This window comes from Molothrus aeneus, chromosome 1 (assembly GCF_037042795.1).
Source record: "Molothrus aeneus isolate 106 chromosome 1, BPBGC_Maene_1.0, whole genome shotgun sequence".
Taxonomy (NCBI): Eukaryota; Metazoa; Chordata; class Aves; order Passeriformes; family Icteridae; genus Molothrus; species Molothrus aeneus.
Window position 1 is genome coordinate 46,731,614 of NC_089646.1, and position 19,966 is coordinate 46,751,579.

The 19,966-nt window shown below is 35.4% G+C and overlaps 1 protein-coding gene across 1 annotated transcript in view; it reads left to right on the plus strand.

Annotated features, from left to right (window-relative positions):
- Positions 1–19,966, plus strand: part of BBS9 (Bardet-Biedl syndrome 9) — a 282,783-nt gene that overhangs the window by 112,271 nt on the left and 150,546 nt on the right. Inside the window, exon 20 of the mRNA XM_066556456.1 lies at positions 12,184–12,366. Within this exon, the coding sequence (XP_066412553.1) occupies positions 12,184–12,366 (183 nt within the window). The remainder of the gene's footprint in view (positions 1–12,183; positions 12,367–19,966) is intronic.

Genomic DNA, 19,966 nt, shown 5'->3' on the forward strand with positions numbered 1-19,966 from the left:
ATAAAGGAAATTAAGGGAAACTAGCCACCTCATCTTACAATTTTTCTTTGTGGATCTCACTCTGTTTTAAGCAGCTGTGGTCTTCTATTTGCTCCAAAAGAAAGCAAGAGTACATATCTTCCTGGTTCCTCATAGTTTCTTTGCACCATGTGGGTAGCAGGCACTTCTTCCTCCAGTTCCTTTAACCATAAGCTCTGCAATGGAGTTATATCCTTTGGGAAATTATTTTTGTCTTATATATTCCCCTAGGAATTTTCCATTTCCATTTAGTAAAGAACATTGTGTTTGGTTCATATTCTCATTGCACAGTGGGTTCTCTATAGTAGTTCTTTCCACAGGAATGGTGCTCAGTAATTCTCTCCAGTCCCATCATTTAACAACCTTCCAGCTGTGTGCTTCCTTACATGATCGATGGAGCTCAGGCAGTTTGTTCTACACCTCATGTGAGGTTTTATCTATTTTTATATATTTTCACCATTAACTTTTGACAAGTGGCTTAGCATCACTTTAGAGGGAATTGCTTACATGGAACCTGTCAATGCAGTCTGATTTCAGCTCTGTGGACCTGCAGTGTAAGTCTCAAATGCCATCTTTCTTTATGGACTCCTAATCAGATTGCAAGGCATCTGTTGGAAACAGTGGAAGCAAGAACTGGAGGTGGTCCTAGAAAAGATATGAATATGGACTATTCATGAATATGAGTGAAAATAGACAAATGTTTTTCCTTAAGTTCCTATCATTTTATCCATGTTGAATTTTGCCCTCATCCATAAAAAATACTTCTTTCCCTCCACCTCTCCTACCCTGACAGATGCTGAAGGAAGAGAGCATTGCTACTCTTTCAGGGGATGTAACTGTATAACTTAGGTCATGTTTCTGCGCTCCACCAACTGAAAACATCAAAGTGAATTTGTTCTGATATTTGGCCAACTTATTTAGTCATCCCTCTAGACAAAACGTTTATCTGGATTTTTGGTCTGCAGTGTGGCTAGAGTGTACGCTACCCAGATGTGTTTTCCTAACCTTGATGCAATAGAATAAAGGAAACATAAATACCCTTTTGAATACCTCTTGTTATGGCAGTAATAGTTGAAACTAAGTTAAAACTATTAGATTTGACTGAACTGGGGCATGAACTTCAGCTGTATTACATCAGGGGAAAAAGAAAAGTGTTTAAATTAAGTTTTTGCGTATTTTTTTAAAGGAAAATTTTTCTTATCAGAAAGCCTATCTCAGCCAAAATCAGTAAGAGCATTTGTTACTAATTTAGTGGGGTGTGTTTGCATGTGATTATATATTAGTGTTGAAAAGCAAGCTCTTTCCTGCTCTACATAATTGAGTGGATATGCAGTGAATTATCCTTAAACTTCTGCTCAGACAATGAGGAGATTTTTCTCGATTTAAACCAGAGAAAGTTACAAGGTTAATTATCACATTTCAGACACTGAATTGTACCTGACACTTGCTATCTCTACCCTGTGCTTCCCTACCTCTAGCAGCCCCACTGGGAATCTTAGCCTTAGCAGGACTTAAAATTTTAAAACTGTACATCTTGTTCCATCTCCTCCATAAGCTCAGCTGCTTGTTAGAATAAAGGAGAAGTTGAGGAATCAGATGTTTGCATGGAAGGTTGTTATCTAAATGCATTCAGGCTTGTATATTTGATGGTGTCAAAATTTTCCTTCATGGATAAAATGGCTTTCTTCTAGGAAGCAATGGTGAACTGTGAATCTTTGAGTGTGACTTCAAAGACTTTTAAAAAGTGAGAGATTCTTCCCCTTAACTCCAGGTGGCCTGAACTGTTTTGCTTTACTGTCAGCATGCTAGGGTAAGAGGTAGTGAGGCTAGGTCAAAAACGGGTAAGTTTGCCACACAGCTCTTTTTTTTGATAGAGAATTGGTGCTAAACATACTGGGAGGTGTTTCATTATACTGTTTACTAGCTCTTCCATACTTCCATATTTTCATTCATTTTAAGGAGAAAACAACAATGAGGGATATGAGTGGAGCTAGTAGTTGTCTTACTGCAGGTAGGTATAAAGTCGTATTTCCAAAAACATTAGTGAAGGACTTTTGCAATTACTGCCAATCGTCAATTGTTTTTTGTGACATAAGTGCATCAATAAATACTGTATTTTGAAATGAAAGTTAGAAAGCCATATAGCTTCAGCTGTGTTTAGAAGTGCACCAGGAGAATGGCACAGAATGTTATGCTGAACAATAAAGTCTCACCCCTGTAAGTATGTACGTGCATATATAATGGAAGACTTACTTTTTTGAAACTTACCCATAGCCTATGGTGAGATATGCTTACTTCATTAGAATAATCCTCAGTTAAATGATTTTTACACTCTAAAATAATCACTTGTTTTGTGGCTCATCTTATTTTGAACATAAATTTTTTGGGATGAATATTTTCTTACTTTGGTTTGTTGGGTTTTTTTGTGGTTTGTTTGTTTGTTTGTTTGTTTTCTTTTAATTTTTAAAAATTAATATTGTTTTTATTTCTGCCTAAGTTCTAAATCTTATGTTTAACTGGCAGAACGCGCTGCCTGAGTTTATTGTGTGGCTAAAGCAGGTGTGCAGGTAAAGAAAACTGCACCTGGTTGTGTACCTGTAGGCTTTGTGCTTGTGAATTAGCAGGGTATTTCAGGTGGGAATTTTCTTAATTCTTCACTTTGAGAGAAGAGTTAGAAGGTGCAGCTCCAGGTGTGCAGAAGAATGAGTATCATTGGCCATTATCTGTAGCACAACTAATTTGGTGACCTAAAAATATATGTTCTTTTCATCAACACCTGAAGATTTGCTGTTGTACACACTGTAATGTTACTTCAGGTGTTTTTTTGTTTTGTTCTCTTTCTATAGGTCGAGGGTTTCAGGCAGGGATATGATGCAGCTCTTTGCTGCTTCATTATTAGGTTAAGACAGCCTGCTGTGTGACTTGGCAGTAGGATATTTTTGCTCTTTCAATACTTGTCTTGCCCCCAGAAAATGAAAGTACCCTACTAAAAATAATCATAGCTGTATGGCAGTGCCTGTTGACTTAGAAGTTTATTGTCACATGAAGTAGCATGCAGTTCATAAAGGGTTTTTTGCTGGGTATTGTGGTGAAGCGAGCATTAATGTGGTCTGTGCTGTACTTCATCTGTGGAGAAACACAAGAGCTTTCTTTGTCTGAAATATATTGTTTTAGCACCTTGTATGAACAATGAATTTTTACTTTCCTAAATGATGCCATGATGTTTTTGAAACATTTTTTTTTCCTCCTAGTAAATCCAGTAAGACTAGAACTTAAATCTCTGCTTTGTTTTCTTCAAGGTTAATAGATTGTGGTTTTTGACTGAGTTTTACAAAACCTGTATTTCATCATGATGTTCCTATGTTTGGAAATGGTTATGTCTCTTCCAGTAAAAAAAGAATAGAAGACATTATGGAAAACTTGGAATTCAAAGACAAAGTATTCAAGCAAGCAATTCATGTATGGTGACCTTTGCACTTTGACTTGGGAAGCTTGTTTTATTTCTAAATGTACTGTCATGTGTTCTCAGGATTTTACTAATAACAGAGAAAGTCTATAAGTGTCTCAAAATAGAAAAGTAATTTTAATGAGAGAGGTCCTGAAATGAGTGTTATAGTTAAGTCTGAGCTTCTAATTAGCCTGCCATCCATTTTCTTTGATTTCTATGTTTGGAATTTGTTTCCAGAATGTGTAGTTTTAATTTAATCATTCTTAGCCTTACTTTTACTCTTAGACACTGTATTAGTCAACCACAATGTTTTTTAATTACTTAAAATTATGTACTAGCTCCACCTGAATGAGGAGTTCTGGAAATTTCTTCAGTTAATTCAGTATAAAGCAGAAGTGCCAAAATTGCAAGTGGGATTGGCAGTGGCTTGGAATTCAGGTTAGAACTTCTCTATCTTCAGCTGGCTTGCTGATTTGTTTGATATTGATATTTTTATTGTTAAAGGTCTCAGAATAGAATTTGGTGGAATAGCTTTGTGTTCATTTATACAGAGGGGAAATAGCTATATTATGTATTACTTGGATTTGTTCTTATTGCTCTTTTCAAGATGTATTTGTCAACACATTTTTGTTTTTCATTATTACAATAAGATATAGATATGAACCGAAGCTGTTCTAGGACCTGTTTTACAGTGTACTTTCTGGGAAGCAATAATTTGTGGATTTATTCTAGATTTCTAAAACTACTCTCATCACGTGATATTTGCATCTTACATGCTGCAAATGCTTTTTTCCCCCACTAGGTGCATATGACTGATAACAGTGAGAGTAGTGGTCTTTGACAGGATGAAATCCTGCCTTTACTGAATGGATGCAGTGCTCCCACTGGGGTAAATGAATGCTTAGTTTGACCCATTGAGCTTCATTGTACATTAATTTTTGCAGAAGTACAATCTGATATATTTGTCTTGATTTCTTGGCCATCCATAATTTAATTGCTCTGATAGGCAATTAAAATTTTTCAGGTTGAGTCTCCTGGTTTTTCAACTGTTTTTTTAGGTACAAAGCTTATTTAAACACACATTTGAAGCATTCAACTTCAACTGTTTAATTTTTTTTCTTTTATTGTAAAGTTTTTTTGTTCGTCATTACATAATGCCATGTATTTGGTGACACAGACCAAGTTCTCCACCTCTCTGTCTCCATTTAGCTCATGTTTGGCTGTATTTTATATACATTGCTGCCAATTCAACCACTGCTTCACAATGAAACTTTGTCTTCAACATTCATTGACTATCACAGATTCTGTGACATATCTGTGTGCTATTTAGCACATCCCTTTGCCTAAATAGAACTTTTGTTTTGAAGGGTTAAGTAAAGGATTCATTGTAACTCACTGTGTTTGTGGGTTTTATGTAATTTGTAACAGATGTTACTTCACTTGGATAAGCTACTAATTTTATAACTCCACTTTTAAATTTGGATTTTATAATGTAGAACTTATTTTTAAATGCATTGCAAAGTACCATATATATTTTGGAACATGTTTGTAGCATAATTCCAAGAATTTTTCGCCCCCATCTTGGTATTTAACAGTTGTACCAAATAAGAATTTGTTACTTTTTCTCACTGTTGCAATTTCTCACATGCAAAACTGCTTGCAATATTTATCTGTGTGTAGGCCATTGAGAGGAGGTGTCAGGTATTTAAATAATCATCGTTGTATTGTTAGTATTGACCATATTAACTCATCTGGTGTCTCAAAATTGGTAAACTCTTAAAAACAAACACAAAAAGCCAATAATATAGGAAAAAAAAGACAAATATAGGTAAGTATATTAAACAAGTTAAAATAATCTTAACTGTAATCCTTACTGCAGATGGGACATCGGAGACAAAAGGAATTCCTCATTTCTGTTCCCATGGCTTTACACAAGGAAGCTCAGTCAAGGATGGGCAGCAGTATAAAGTACTAAGATGGTTTAAATAAGCAGTAAACTGGCAACAATGATGGGAACAAGCAGGTTTTGCCACTACATTCGTGTTGCTAAGACATAAAAAAATTTGAAATTGATTTATGCACATGAAGAGCTGCATATTAAGAATCAAAGGAATATGAATTTCTTACATTAATTAGAATGTACTAATTTAAAGTAGAGCTAACCAGGTGGTCTTCATTCTTGGATTTTACGGGGAAGGTTGTTTATATACTTAGGACAGACAAAATAGAAAATTCCTATGGAACAGAGTGACATTGACCTATCAGGGTTTTTATTTGGGTTTAAATGTATTGGTAATCAAGTACTTTTGGATAATGCACTCAGGTGTCTGGGGTTCTAAACCCACTAAATATTTTGCAGTGATTTTCAAAAATAATTTTATTCAGACTATAATAGTGTAGATAAAAGCTGGAGAGAGAGACTTCTGAAGAAGAAGCCTATTTTCTTAATGAGTATTCAAAAGAGGAAAAATTAAGAAGCTCGAGATATTTTTTCCTTTTGAACTGACCATATTTTTACTACTATGCTGCTGTATAGCTGAAATTATATTTACTTTATCCCCAAAGATTTTCTTATTGACATCATTGTCACTAGTTCTTAAAATGAAAGAATTGAAATAAATGATGCAGCATAATTCTCTGTGGCAATAATCCACTCGCACTTTGGTTTTGTGTAAGACACAGCTTTGATTCTTGTGAAGTTGCAAGAGAGGGTTCTGAATGTAAACAGTAAATGCATTTAGCCCTTGCAAGTGTTTGAGTTGACTGTCATCAAAATGTGCAGCCTTTCTTATGCTTGTAGATAGTATTGCTTTGTGGTAAAATCCAATTTAGAAAGGTGCAGTACAGCTGTTAGTGATAATTCTGTCTTGGAAGCAACAGAAGAAAACAAACCCACACAGCTTCCCTGACAGCCCTCAGTATTTTCTTAATCTAACTCTGGTTTTCAGTGGCACAGACTGCTATAGTAATTACTTGTGTTAATTTCATGTTCATCAAATGAGGCAGTAGATTTTCAGGAGGTAGCTGTGTGCATCCAGATAAAGCATGGGTCATCATGCTGCATTGTCTTTTGTCTCTGCTGTCTTCTCTCATCAAGGCCATGTTGAGCTTCACTTGAAAGTCGAGTATTTGGCGTCTAGTGAATTGAAGCTTTGTTGTCATCATGGTGGTCCTGTGCCACAATTTAAAGAGCTGCAGTCATGGTTAGCACAAGCTGAGACATTCTCATAAGGGTCAGATAATCGTGGCCTGGGGTGCTTAATCCCAACGTGTGCTCTCACATCGCCACTGCCGCACTGTGGGAATGCGATGGCGTTTAGAAGTGCTCCCTTGTGACAGGGATGTGCCTATTCTTCCTGGTGATGGAGCGCTCGATAAAGATCGCCCTCTGACATGGATATCTCTGCCCACATTCCATAAAGCTTCAGTCACCTGTCAAAAGCTCTGTGCACAATGGCTGTTGAGTGAGATGGTCTGCACAGGGAATCAGGCTGCTAATCACTACTTCTCTGTCTTGGAAACTACTTTGAGACTTGCCTGTTTAGAAAACCAAAAAGTTTACTTCTAGAGTAAGGGTATTAAGAATTTCATATATAGAGGTAAAAAAAGGGGTTTGTAAGAAAAAACATATTTGACTTCAAATGCTTACACATCCTATGTGAATTAAGATATGTGATGGAGACTTCTTAAAACCGCACACAAAAAATTGTTAGGCCTTGTTTTAGGTTTGGCAACTGAGTTGTATTTCCTTCTCTAAAATTGGGAAAAGAGTGAGACTAGAAGTAAAGGTCCTGTGTCAACAGCAATGAAGAAGCTATAATTAGCATTTCTCCGGTCTCCAATTCTTCCTGCTTTATATTCATTAACATCCTGCTTTATGAAGATCTAATTCTGCTTAAAAATAGTTGAAAGGGGTTAGATCAATTAACTTTCTTGCAATAAATTATTCTGTAAAAACAATTGCCAGAAGAGACCTGTGAGCTTTGTCATCCATGTGTTCATTTCAGAATAGTTAAATTTCTGATGTTACCTTTCACATTGTAACAAAATTTTCATACAAGAGTTTCTCATAAGTGCTATGGATGGCATGTAAAGAGATTCTCTATTCCTTAAATGGCATGTAAAGAGATTCTCTATTCCTTAAATGCCAAAATTCTGTTTCTTCATACTTCATTTCTGCTAAAAGTAAAGTTACTTCAGAATTCTGGAAGCTGAACCAAATATATTAGAACTAGATGACAGTGAGACTAGTTGGCTTTTTTTTTTACCAGTTGTGAATAGCTGTTTTTTTTCTTCTTCTGTTTAAACAAACAAACAAAAAAAACCAAAACAAAAAAAAAAAAAAAAACAAACCAAACCAAAAAAAAAAAAAAAAAAAGAAAACCATATTATCTGTCACTTTTTCCTGTTTTCCATTTTAGGATAAGGCATAAAATCTGGCAGGGTTTTCAGTCTCAATGGTGTTAGGGACTCCAAGAAAATATACTACCAACACAAAGGAAGCTCCCTGGAACTTCACACTCATTTCTTGCCCTTTATTTTTTCAAAATTTTCTTCAACTTCCTATCCAGCTAAGAAGAAAGTGTTTTGTATTTTTGGAATTGTGTTTGTATTTTTTTATATTATTAGAAGAAGCCTGGGAGAGTCATTATTAAGGTCCATTATTGCCTCAAGAAATTCGTCTGCATGTACAAGAGTGGGCTATGTTGCAAGCCTTTTTCAAGAGGCATAACTAATTTTGAAGTTATAGCTGGATGTTAAACAATGACTTAAAAAATATCTTACACTACCTCTAATGATGGAGAACTCTGACTGATTTTAAAACTTGCATCAGCATTAGTTTACAGTTTTCACATGCTTGACATCTTACAAGACCTACTTAGCAATGAAATAAGCATGGAGAGACATTTTTCTGCTTAAACACTTCAGGCTGAAAACATTGAGAAATGTTCTATACTTGGAAATTATTGAAGTCAAATCCTTGTAATAGTGTTGGGGTATGAAGTTCTTAAGACTATAAAAAAAAATCTGGATTTCAGTTCTACCATTGCAAGTGAGAATATGAAATGTAGTAAAAATGTTAAACATGATCTTTGTTTAGCGATAATTACTTGTTTTTTTACAGTATACTTTCATAATAACTTAACTGTACTTTTCTGTAGTTACATGTATTGAAAGAGAGTATGGGTCTGTTCAGAAAAAAAATTAAAATAATATAAATCAAAAGCAAGTTTTGATCAGTTATAAAAATATATGTTCAATATTGTACATCCACACTATTTCAGTATCTCTTTCATTCATAAATTTTATAAAGATAATTTGAAAAACTTATTTTTAATTTTCTTTGTTTGAAAGTTTGTGATATTGTAGAACGAGAAAGAAAAATGTTAAGTAGGCAATGATAGGTCTTATGCCATATAGATGGACTTTTTACTTAATAGTTTCCAGTTGGTCTGAAATCTTTATAAGTAAGCTACATTTGAGACTGTCGGTTGCAATGTATTTTCCTACCTATCCTGTGAAAATTGAGACAGGGAGAGGTTTTCTTTTTTTATAAGATTTTATATCTATTTAGATAAAATAGATATTAAACAGATTGAACAGCTACTCTGGGAACTGAAAAAAAAAATTGGGAAATGATGGAGAAATCATGATTGAGTCTGAAGAGACAAAGATCTCAGATTGCAAAGGGTACAGATCCTTTATGTTCCTCAAATATTACAAAATATAAATAGAGATGTTCAGGCAAAAATAAAATGATTAAAAATATTAATGTCATGTTGTTAAAACTTACTCATTCCTAAATTCCACAAGTGTTTAAGTGAAGTGCCCCAGAATACTTCTAAAATTTGTAGCTCATGTCCTGGGAGATTTTTAGAGTAATTTTACTCCATGAGAAAAGATTTTTTCCCCCCCTCCTGTCAAGTATTTACTGTGTAACCATGTATTGTCAAGGAATCTTTAGTCTTGAGGCTTTTTAAAAATTACTACGTCTGTGTGTGCCTGCGTTATCGTGTGGTAATTCATATTGTATTGTCCTGTGTCCTGGATATTCCAGATCTCAGAAAGCTATATTGGGTCACTTCATCTGTTAACAGAATAATTAGTGCTTAGAAGTGTTTTTTTCCCCTCCTTGTTATTTCTGTAAGTTTAAAGTAGAGCTTGTATATATGCAGTTATCTGAAGATTTAATTACTATGTTTCAGTGACCTGCAATGCTTAAAGACTGCACTTCTCCTTTAGAAACTTAGGTCTACCACTTTTATAACATTTGCCTAATATTATTGTGCATGAGAACTGTAGAATTTTGTGCCAAAGAAGAACTTTTAATAGCTGTTCTTCTTAAGGGTTTTTATGAAACTGCTGTCAAAATAGGTTATGGACTTGGTACATCTGGTATTATTTGGAAGTACTGGGATATATTTGTTTTACACCTAGAGCCTGTGAAAAGGTGAGCATCTCCTTTGTTCATGTTTATAAAATAGGAAGAAAACCTATCCTAAAATGAAGGCTCCATAAGGTAAAAGGCCATGTCAGTTACTTTGCTTTATCCTGTTTGTGTTTCTGAAGTACATAGGAGAGTGTCAGCTGAAATATAGCACAGAGTGAGAAATCACCTGGGAATTTATGAATGACTCCAGAAAGTAGCCTTTGCTATGTAAGTGGGGTTCAGATAGCTGTCACACAAGGGTAACTCTGTTTGCTTAGATCTTCAATAAAATTAATGTTGTCTGAGCATTATCCATGGTAGGGTACAGGTAGCTTGTCAGGAATTCTGAATTGCACTATCCCCAGTCAGTGATGACTTTGGAGGAAGCATACCAGTGAATGAGCACACCTCATTAGCATATTAAATTCATCTTCATTCATTGTTCTTCCCAATTTTCAGTTGTATATTGGACAGGAAAAGAAATTGTATTTGAAGGGCTCTGTTAGACTGAGGAAGATTTTACTGTTGTTGCTTGTCTCAGAAAGATGAAGCTGTACGATGCATAAAATTACTGTTACATGGGTCAGAGACAGCTGGTGTAGGTTGCTACATAGTGTGCCGCTTATCAGTGGCTTTGTCACCCATAACTCTTGGAAAGTGACTGTGATATGGAACTTCACCTTTTGTAGAACATGAGGTGTGGAAAGCATCAAGGCTTTGGTCAGAGCAAACTGAATGCCAACACAGATGCATCAGGTGACATGTCGGTGGTATCATTACTGTTCTCTGACCAAAGTTTGTTATGTTGGTTTTCACTGCTTAGGATTAATTTCTTCGTTCTCCTTCACATGGTTAGCTGGGGTTTTTTGTTTGTCTATTTTGTTACTTGGCTCTGATTTGTGTAGTGTTTGGACTCATGGGTGTCCTGTGGGTTTTCTGCTTTATTTGGAAAGATTACATTTTAAAATCTAAAACAAAAGCTATCAACACATTTTGTTTGAAATGTTTCATATTTATAGTTCCCTAAAATTCTGTTTTCTTTATCTTCCCAGTCACATGGGAGCTTGGAGGGAACACACATACATCTCTAATGCCAGCATTGCAGATTAAAAATAGTTTTCCTCCACCAAATGCTAACAGCTGGTTGGCTCTCTTTCCCTGCTGAAGATGCATCATATAGTATTTTCATTTTCCTGCTGTTGCCAAAATGTTAATGGATCAGGCTCTGCAAGTTGTACTTTGTAAATTCTGCTGTAATACTAATTACACTTAGCTGCATTTCTATGAGGCTTTTCACAACTCCAGTCAAGCACCTATTACCCTGTCTTGCAAATAAATAAACAGAAAGTGGTTGAGAGAGGTGCTTTGTGTTGATTTAAATAACAATCAGATAATCAACGCTTCTGTAAACCAAGTGTTGTTTGGGTAGCATGGAGATATAATGGCACTCCTGAGAACAGGTCTTTTAAGTCGTGCTCCCCCAGGATGAATCCCTAAACTTTGTACCTTTCCTTTACTTGAAGTACTCCAGCTCAAATACTGTGGAAAGTCTCTTGTCATACTGAAGTTACATCAATTGCCTATTGAAATGATTTCTGAACCGAGTATCATATAATAGGTTTTCCCCATCTTGAAGTACTCAGCAAAACACTTACCATATTAGAAGAAGTGAATCTGTTAGTTTTATTTTATTTTGAAAATTCTTTCATAATGTCTGGGACTTAAAATGATATTGCCTTCATGTACATGATCCATAATGTTTACATTTTGGCATAAACGGTGAAGGAACTAGGGCAAAACATGGAAAGACATGAGAGTTAATAAAATAACAGATGGCAGCTGTGTTCCAGTGGAAATAATTATATGCTGCCTTTTTAATAGCATAAAATCAATGTGTTGGTTTTGATTAATACAGTGGGTTTACTGGTCATATGGAGATTAGTGTGTGATATAAACCTGAAAATTAGTTTGTTGTCACGTATTATGTGATATGATGGGGATTAATTTCAGGAATGCTTTAAAAGTATGCTCTAAACAAAATCCTTTCTACACTTACTGTACTAGATGGATTAATCCTGTCGCCACATGGACTTGAAATTGCCTTGGGTATGCAAAAGAAAAATCTAGATAAATGATAACTCGTTTAATACTCGGTGGTTTGTGTTTATGGAAAACAGAATTCCTCAGGATCTTCTAAAGGAAAACAAGAGTGTGCCAAAGGTAATTTCAGTGTTGAGTGTTCACGGATGGTAAAATTATATTTAACAGATGTTTGTAATTTTTGCAGGTAATAGCTCTAGCAGATGCAGCAGAAGAAAATCAAGCCAACATGTTCCAGGCATTTGCAAAGTTGAAAAGTGCCACCCATCTGGTGATTATGCTGATTAGTTTGTGGCAGAAGCTCAGCACTGATCAAGTTGCTATTTTGGAAGCTACGTTTTTGCCATTAGCAGAAGATACACAAGAGCTGGTAAGAATCTGTAAGAGCTGCGTAAAAAATGCTCATTCACACATCTTAAGCCTTTAAATTTCCTTATTTCTCCCTGTACTTTGCTGAAGACTGTCCTTTGAAGTAATTTAAGTAGCCTTACTAAGTAGGTGTTTGGTGCAGACTGTGCTGATTTCACAGCAAAGTGGAAAAGTAGGAGTAGATTAGAGAATGTTTCAAAAGAGGACATGTGTGGTACCAGTTAAATTCTGCTTAGCCTTTCCTTACCAGGCCAAGTTGGAATGTCTCACATGAATTTAGCGGAGTTTCACCTTCTGTCCTGTGGTTAGGATAAACAGAATAAGACCCCTAGGTGTTGAAGACTCTTAATATGAATGTTCTATAACATACATGTCCACATTCCAATAGAAACATAAAAGGTACACACAGCAAATACAGTACATACATTTGAGTTTATTAATCATTTGCCATACTTTGTCCTCAGTGTATTTACAGTGGTTTATATAAGGGATGAAACTTATCTAAGCAAAGTACTGTGAATAGACAATTTCCTTGTACTCCAAACCATGCTCTATATAGTTTTGCATTCTGTGGATGTCACGCTAATTCTGTTTTGATTTAATGAGTATGACCAGGTGAGATTGTGTATAAAATCTGGAGATTGGTCTGTGAACACAAGTGATGCTGTTTATATCCACACCTAAGGTCCACAGCTAAACACTGCTTTAGTTGAATTAAAGAATGTTCTCAACTTAATTAAGAGTTGATCCCCAGTTAGTTTCAACAATTATCTTAAGTACACATTAATTTCAATTTTCATGCTCTGCACAGGGTTTTTGCAATGTACAGTGAATCCAGATTTCGGTGCATACCTGGAATACTTAGAATGGTTTGTGGTCTTTTAGAAAACTTGTGCTGGGTTCCAAGTGAATCTAGGATCTTCTGCCATTTCCACCTGGGGGGCAAAAAGTGTTTTGGCATTTTACATGATATTGACTCATACCAGGCAAAGCAAAACAGTTTTGTTGAGATTTGTTTTGGATTTAGTCCTCATTTAAACTTGGAAAACCAAGCTTTGAAACTGAGGAACGTGCATTCCCATGAACTGAATTCAAAGAAAGTTCCTATGGATCTCCTAAAAGCCCAAACAAACATTTTTTTATATGACTAATTTTTATTTTGCCATCAGGAATTGGGTTGCTTTGCTGCATGTTTTGATGAAATATGGTACCATTTGTTGTATCCTGTAATGTAGGATTTTGTTTCAGCCTATATCTCCGTGTGGTTTTAACGTGGTGGTTAACAATGTTCCATGTTGAAGCTGCAAGACTTCACATAATCATTGTAAGGATGTATATCCTGCAGAGCAGTCAGGATGAAAAATGTAAACCAACAACTGGAGGTGGAAATAGAAACAAAACCTTTACAAAATACTGAATTATGTGCCAAATTATGGTACCACAGAAATCTGAATGTAATTTAAGAAGCTTAGGCAGGGAATGGGGAAATCTTCTGACATACCAATGATATTTACAGACAGAAGCTTCTAGCTAGTATTCAGGTTTCCTTGTAAGCAGTGAAGTAGAACACTGGTGAAAGAAAATACTCTGAAGAATTTTTATTTACTCTTCAAACAATTCTGCACAATGATTTGTTGTATTTTTATTTGGAGGGAATGTGTTAGAAGACAGTTTAGATGCAGTCTACATCTCCAGAATATTTTCTGCCTTGTGAGCGTTAAACTATGGAAGTGTTTTCTTAAAAAAAGGGAAATGTTTGGAATACACTGTTAACATAAAAAGAAATGCCTCTTTTACCATAACATCAACATTATTCTCATACATGCCATTTCATTTAGAACAGATTGTATCTTGTTTTCTAGACCTGGCAATCACTTCAGTTAGATATTTAGCAAATGCGAAAGTGGCATTCTCTGTTCTCATTGTGTCACCATTCTTTCTCAGACTACTAAATGATTTCTCCTGCTGCAGACTTTTGTCTAAGAACATATAAAATTTGAGTTTTCTTCTTTACAATGAAATAGTGGAAGAAATACTGCAAATTTGCATATTTTATATGAATAACAGATATTTGGCATCATGTTTTGTTTCTGGCAGTAAATTTCTAACTAACACCTAGATAGCACTGCTTTGATAAAACTGACTACAAAGGGTTGTTCAGTGTTGGAAATACAAGGACATTCCTATTTTTCAGTGATTCTTTCATGAATGATGCACAGTTGTAGAAGTAGAGCATCAGAAATATAACGAGATCTCTCTTGGGGTAAATGAGCTAATTCTTCTGATAATGAAGCCACTAAAAATTGATGCCAAAACTGAAGAAAAGTACTTGCAGGGAAGTTAGGTACAGTTTTGCCCAATGTACTTTGTTACCGTGGGACTAAAATAAAATCCATAGTTAGAATATAGAAGTATATATTAATACTATTTCAGAGCATAGTTTTACAGCTGTATGCAAACTATACTTTCACATGTATACTGGTTTTGAGTTCTGTATTTTTCTATCTGTTGAAATATATGGTAGAAAAGCACTTTAGGGTGCTTTTGGAGACAAAAGAATCCATGATTTGTTAATAATGCTAAAAAGTACTAGAGATTTTGTTACATGGAGAGTTTGTCACTGTTCTGCTAGACTAACATATTTGTTATTAGATTGTAACAGGGACTGACAGCAATTTGAGGTACTGTAAAGTCTGAAACAAAAAACCCCCTCATATTTCTAAGGGGTGTTTTTCAGTGATTATCCCTTACCAAGCTGAGTTTTCTGGATAGAAAAGGATTTGAAAAATGCTGAGTTTGTTATAAAGTACGTGTTTACAATAGGAAATCCGTTTGGGAGAGGAGGGAATTTGTCCAGGCTAATTTAAAAGGTTCAAAGGGTTCATGCTACACAGGATAGTTTTGATATAATGGTTGGATGGCATCTGGATTGACTGATGGCTCATATGCCTGATGTTTAAGGTATTAATGCTTTCTTTGTTTAACACATTACAAAGGGAGAATAGGTCTGTCGATACAAACATTCTGACTTTAAGACTGATGGAGGGCCCTTGGCAATACAGCCATCAACAGCAACTTTACTGAAGAGTAAATATTTTCCTAGTTCTCCTGATGTTACCAAATAATTACATACAAGTGCTTCATTGCTCAGAATCATTCCTTGCTTGTTGTAGTCACATTTGTGTAACTATAGTTAACAGTAACAGCTATAAACCGGTGTTGAGGAAGTACATTTCCATCTCTCTTTATTTATGTTTGGAGTCATACCAACCAAATAAATGTCTCTATTAGATCTTAGGATTTTATTGAAGTTGCCATTTGAAAGAAAAATATGCCTGAGGGTGAAATGCATATTTTAATTGACTCTATGATTTACAGTAATTAACTTACATTAGGGACTATAAATTTACCACTTCGCAGTGTTGATTAGATAAAGTTGAAAAATGTACTTGAAGGCAATGATGAAAAAGAAATGGTGTCAGAAAACACTTCTGAAGTGCCTGTAAAAGTCACAGGAGTTATTATCAAAAGTGTCTCTACTTACTGTAAGAAGATGATCCGAATGTAATGCACAGAAAATAGAAAAAAATCATTTGGGAAAGACTAGATAGCCTGCTAGGTTTTATGCATGATAGCAAATGGGTTTTACTCTACAGATCTTGAGTAATGTAAAAAATACCATTTTTTCCTTTACTGAGTTTAATCTCAGTAAAGGAAAGAATCCTTTACTGAGATTAAACTCTCAAAATCAAAGTTAAGGTTATTTCTGTAATTCCAGCAGGATTAATTCTGTCATGACTGACATAAGAAAAAATTTTCTTTGAATTTTCCATTGCCGTCCAGTACTTTTGAAGCTTTGAGCTAATAATTGTATCTTTGGCAAGAGTAATTTTTATGAACACTAATTTTTAGAATTTATTGGAAATTGTCACTTTAATTCTTGTCATTAATCCAACTTAGCTCTTGATTGCCATAAAAATCACCTGGAATTAGTTTTTTGTGCCTTATATTTTCTATATTCCACTTGTCATTGTAACCACTTCTTAAATACAAAGTTCCAGCTGTGTACCAAAAGGAAATATTTAAAAATAGGCTGAAATATTTAATATTTTCTTGTTTGCTATCGGCTAGTACAAATTATCTTTTAGTTAAAATTTCTTAAATGTAACAAAAAACCTCACCCCAAACCCCATAAACCAATACAATCCCACAAAACCACCATAAGGCAGTGGGCCATAATGATGGATAACTTGAAGCCAGTTTTCCATTTGGTTGTATTCTTTATTCTTGTGAACAGACAAGTTTACTGTAGATATATTATGTTTATTCCCCTCCTTCTTTTTAGAAACAAAGTGGATAATATATCTGCAGATCAGTGGTTTTAGAGAGAAAAACACATGAAATTTGTTGCCTTTTATCCAGCTTGGAAAATTACATTAAATGACACTCAGTAACATTTTTTAATGATAAAAACTAATAGATAAGTCTTCCACCTATTTGAATCAATACCATGCAACAGAACAATTCAGAAAGACTCTTCTGGTACAGTGAACCATCTAAGTCTAAAAGAAATGGGGGCAAAAAGCTAGTAAGCTTTAAACCCTTAATCACTAAAATAAAAGGGAGGCGCTTTCTGCTTTTCCCAATAAGCCCCATAATTTTTCAGTAAAAAAGATCAGTCTCAGCCTGAAGCTTAGTTTGGTTCAGGGTAACATAAGTTTGTCAAGTGATGGGAAGAAGGTGAAGAAATGAGATTGCCACACTTCCCTGGGCAGGGAAAGTCCTGTATTAGGGAGAAAAGTTGAAAATGGAGTAGTGGTGCCCGGTTCCTTTGCTCATGTGTGTGTATGTGACCCAGCCAGAAAATAAGAGAAGTAAGAGACCATAGTTCAAGTACCTCAAACATTCTTTTATAGTATGTTTTGATATGGAAATCAGTGCTCTGCCTGCTAGCCTGCTTTCAAGAGGACCAGAGTATGCCAGAGATAACTAGAATCATAGAAGCTTTAAGGTTGGAAAAGACTTGCAAGATCCTGGAGTCCAACCTTTGTCACATCCAGTCATTTCCTGAACACTTCCAGGGATGGGGACTCCACCACCTCCCTGGGCAGCCCACTCTCATGTCCAGCCTGAACCTCCTCTGGTGCAGCTTGAAATGTTGCTTGTCCTGTTGCTAGTTGTGCAGGAGAAGAGATCACCTCCCACCTGGCTACAATTTCTTTTCAGGGAGGTGAAGAGTGTGGTAAGGTCTCCCCTGAACCTCCTTTTCTCCAGCCTAAACAACCCCAGCTCCCTCAGTTGCTCTTAATATGAGTAGGTGAACAGAAAGATGCGTGGTTTTAAAGCCACTAATTTACTGCAACTGTTTCTACTTTTGTTATCCTTAAAAGCAGAGTTTCAAACTCATTGATTATTTGACAGTGTTGGAATGTCTAAACACAAAAGATCAAATGTTAAGTAACTTGGGCAAAAGAGGAAATTTGAAGACCAAAGAGGTGGTCTTACCACTACTGCTGGCACTATCACAGTTCCTTAAAGTGTCTGGTAATCATTCTCTTCATGCTGTTAATTTTACTTACTGAGAAGACAGTGGGTTATGGCAGCAATAGCAAGTTGAAGACACATTGCACCACTACCTAGTGATCTTCATTTGTAGCTAAACTCATGTAATTCCTCCCAGTGAATTCTCTGAGTAGAATAGAAAAGTGCCAATATTCTCTTGGTCTGAGAAAGAAGGGCTTAATGTGATCTATTGGAAGCTTTTATGGATTACTAAAAAAATCTATAATATATGGTTATCTGATGCTTTCCACTTAAAAAGATTATCGAAAGAAGCTATACCCAATTGTATTTTCAAATTTTTTATCATTTGCTCTTTTTTTGGTGTTTAATAAGAAGGGGCTGTAAGATTCTATTTTTTTAACAGGCTTGCTTCTGGTGGTTGGCAATAGTAATGGTTTTCAAAAAATAAAGCTTTCTCTATTTCTTCCAGATGGCATAAAATTGATTTAAACAAAATTATGCAGAAATAGGTTTGGTATGCATTATGAATTGTCAAAGTACAAAGGACAGAAAGAATTGTATTCTTGTCCTGTTTAGTTGTATTCCCTGAAAATTGTATCAAGGTCAGAACAAGCATTCAGCCTTGGTAAAAAGCTTATGCTAATGGAGAATCTGACATATCTATTGGTTATATGTATTTTAATTAAAAAGTTTTGAGAATTAATTTTAACTTGAGCACTGATTTTTTTTCTGCTGGTATTGGAGATCCTGAAGTTAATCTTCAGTGCACTGTCTCTGATGTAAGCAGAGACCTACTTCGGAATCTTATTTCTTGGTGTAAATTAGTCAAGGCAGTGTGTTCTGCTTTGATTAGTTAGTTTGCTTCCAGCATATATCACCATCTTTTAAAGTAATTTGGGTACCCTGTGAAGTACTGCAGTTGTAAGAGATGTACTCTTTGTTTAATAAATTAAATAAGCTTCTGTTATCTGACATCTTTCTGTATGTAATATTGTGATGGGGACCTCTAAACTTTCTCTTTGTTAGGGTGATCTGTCTAGTTCAGGTACAAAGAGCCATTTTAGGGTAGTAGTAATTACTGAGTATGTGGTGCATACCAGGAGTGCAGATCAGTTGTCATCTAAACTGCTTAATGACAAGAGTGATGCATTACAGTGATTACAGAAATGTTGCTCAGCAAAGGGTCTTAACACTCAATATATATAATGAGTGGCTCTCTCTTTTTCTTTTCTTTTCTTTTTTTTTTAAAGAAGTGTATTGTCAGTGAAGAATTCCCTTGATATTGTGTCCTAATTGAAAGATCCTCAGACTATTGCTATGCAGCCTTCCAGTAAAAGGGTTTACAAGCAGGTTAGAGAGGGATTTTTCACAAGGGCATGTAGTGTTAGGTCAAGGGGCAATGGCCTTAGATTGGACGGTGGTAGATTTAGATTAGATAATAGGAAAAAATTCTTTGCTAGAAGGGTGGTGATGCGCTGGAACAGATTGTGTACCCCTCGTCCATGGAAGTGCTAAAGGCCAGCTTGGATGGGGCTTTGAGCAACCTGGTCTAGTGGAAGGTGTCCCTGCCTATGGAACTGGAGGATCCTGAAAGTCCCTTCCAACCTGAACCATTCTATGATTCTGTGTATTGATCAGTACTGTACTAGTATATTAGAAATGTAATGAGATTTATGATTGATTGTAAAATTCTGATGGAATTGCTTATATACTGAAAAAAAAAATCTATTTCCTCATCATTGGAGTATGACCTTTAGGTTTTCTAATCAGACAGCATTTATAGAAATAAAAATTGCATATTTATTGTTGGTTTTACTTTCTGATTGTCTGGCATTAGTTCAAAACTATGATGCTTTTATTACAAATACTGTAGTGCTATGTTAGTAGCATTGTATCTAACCATACCTCCCAATAGTTTTGTGAAGCTCTCTGTTTATATTGAACATGTGGCAATGGTACGCAGCAATATCCATCATTTCCCTTTGATCTCATGGTCAGAAATGTTTCTGAGAGGCAGTATGAAGATCAAATCACCAAGTTAATCTTTGTTTTTTGGAGGAAGTGGGGGGAACCAGTTG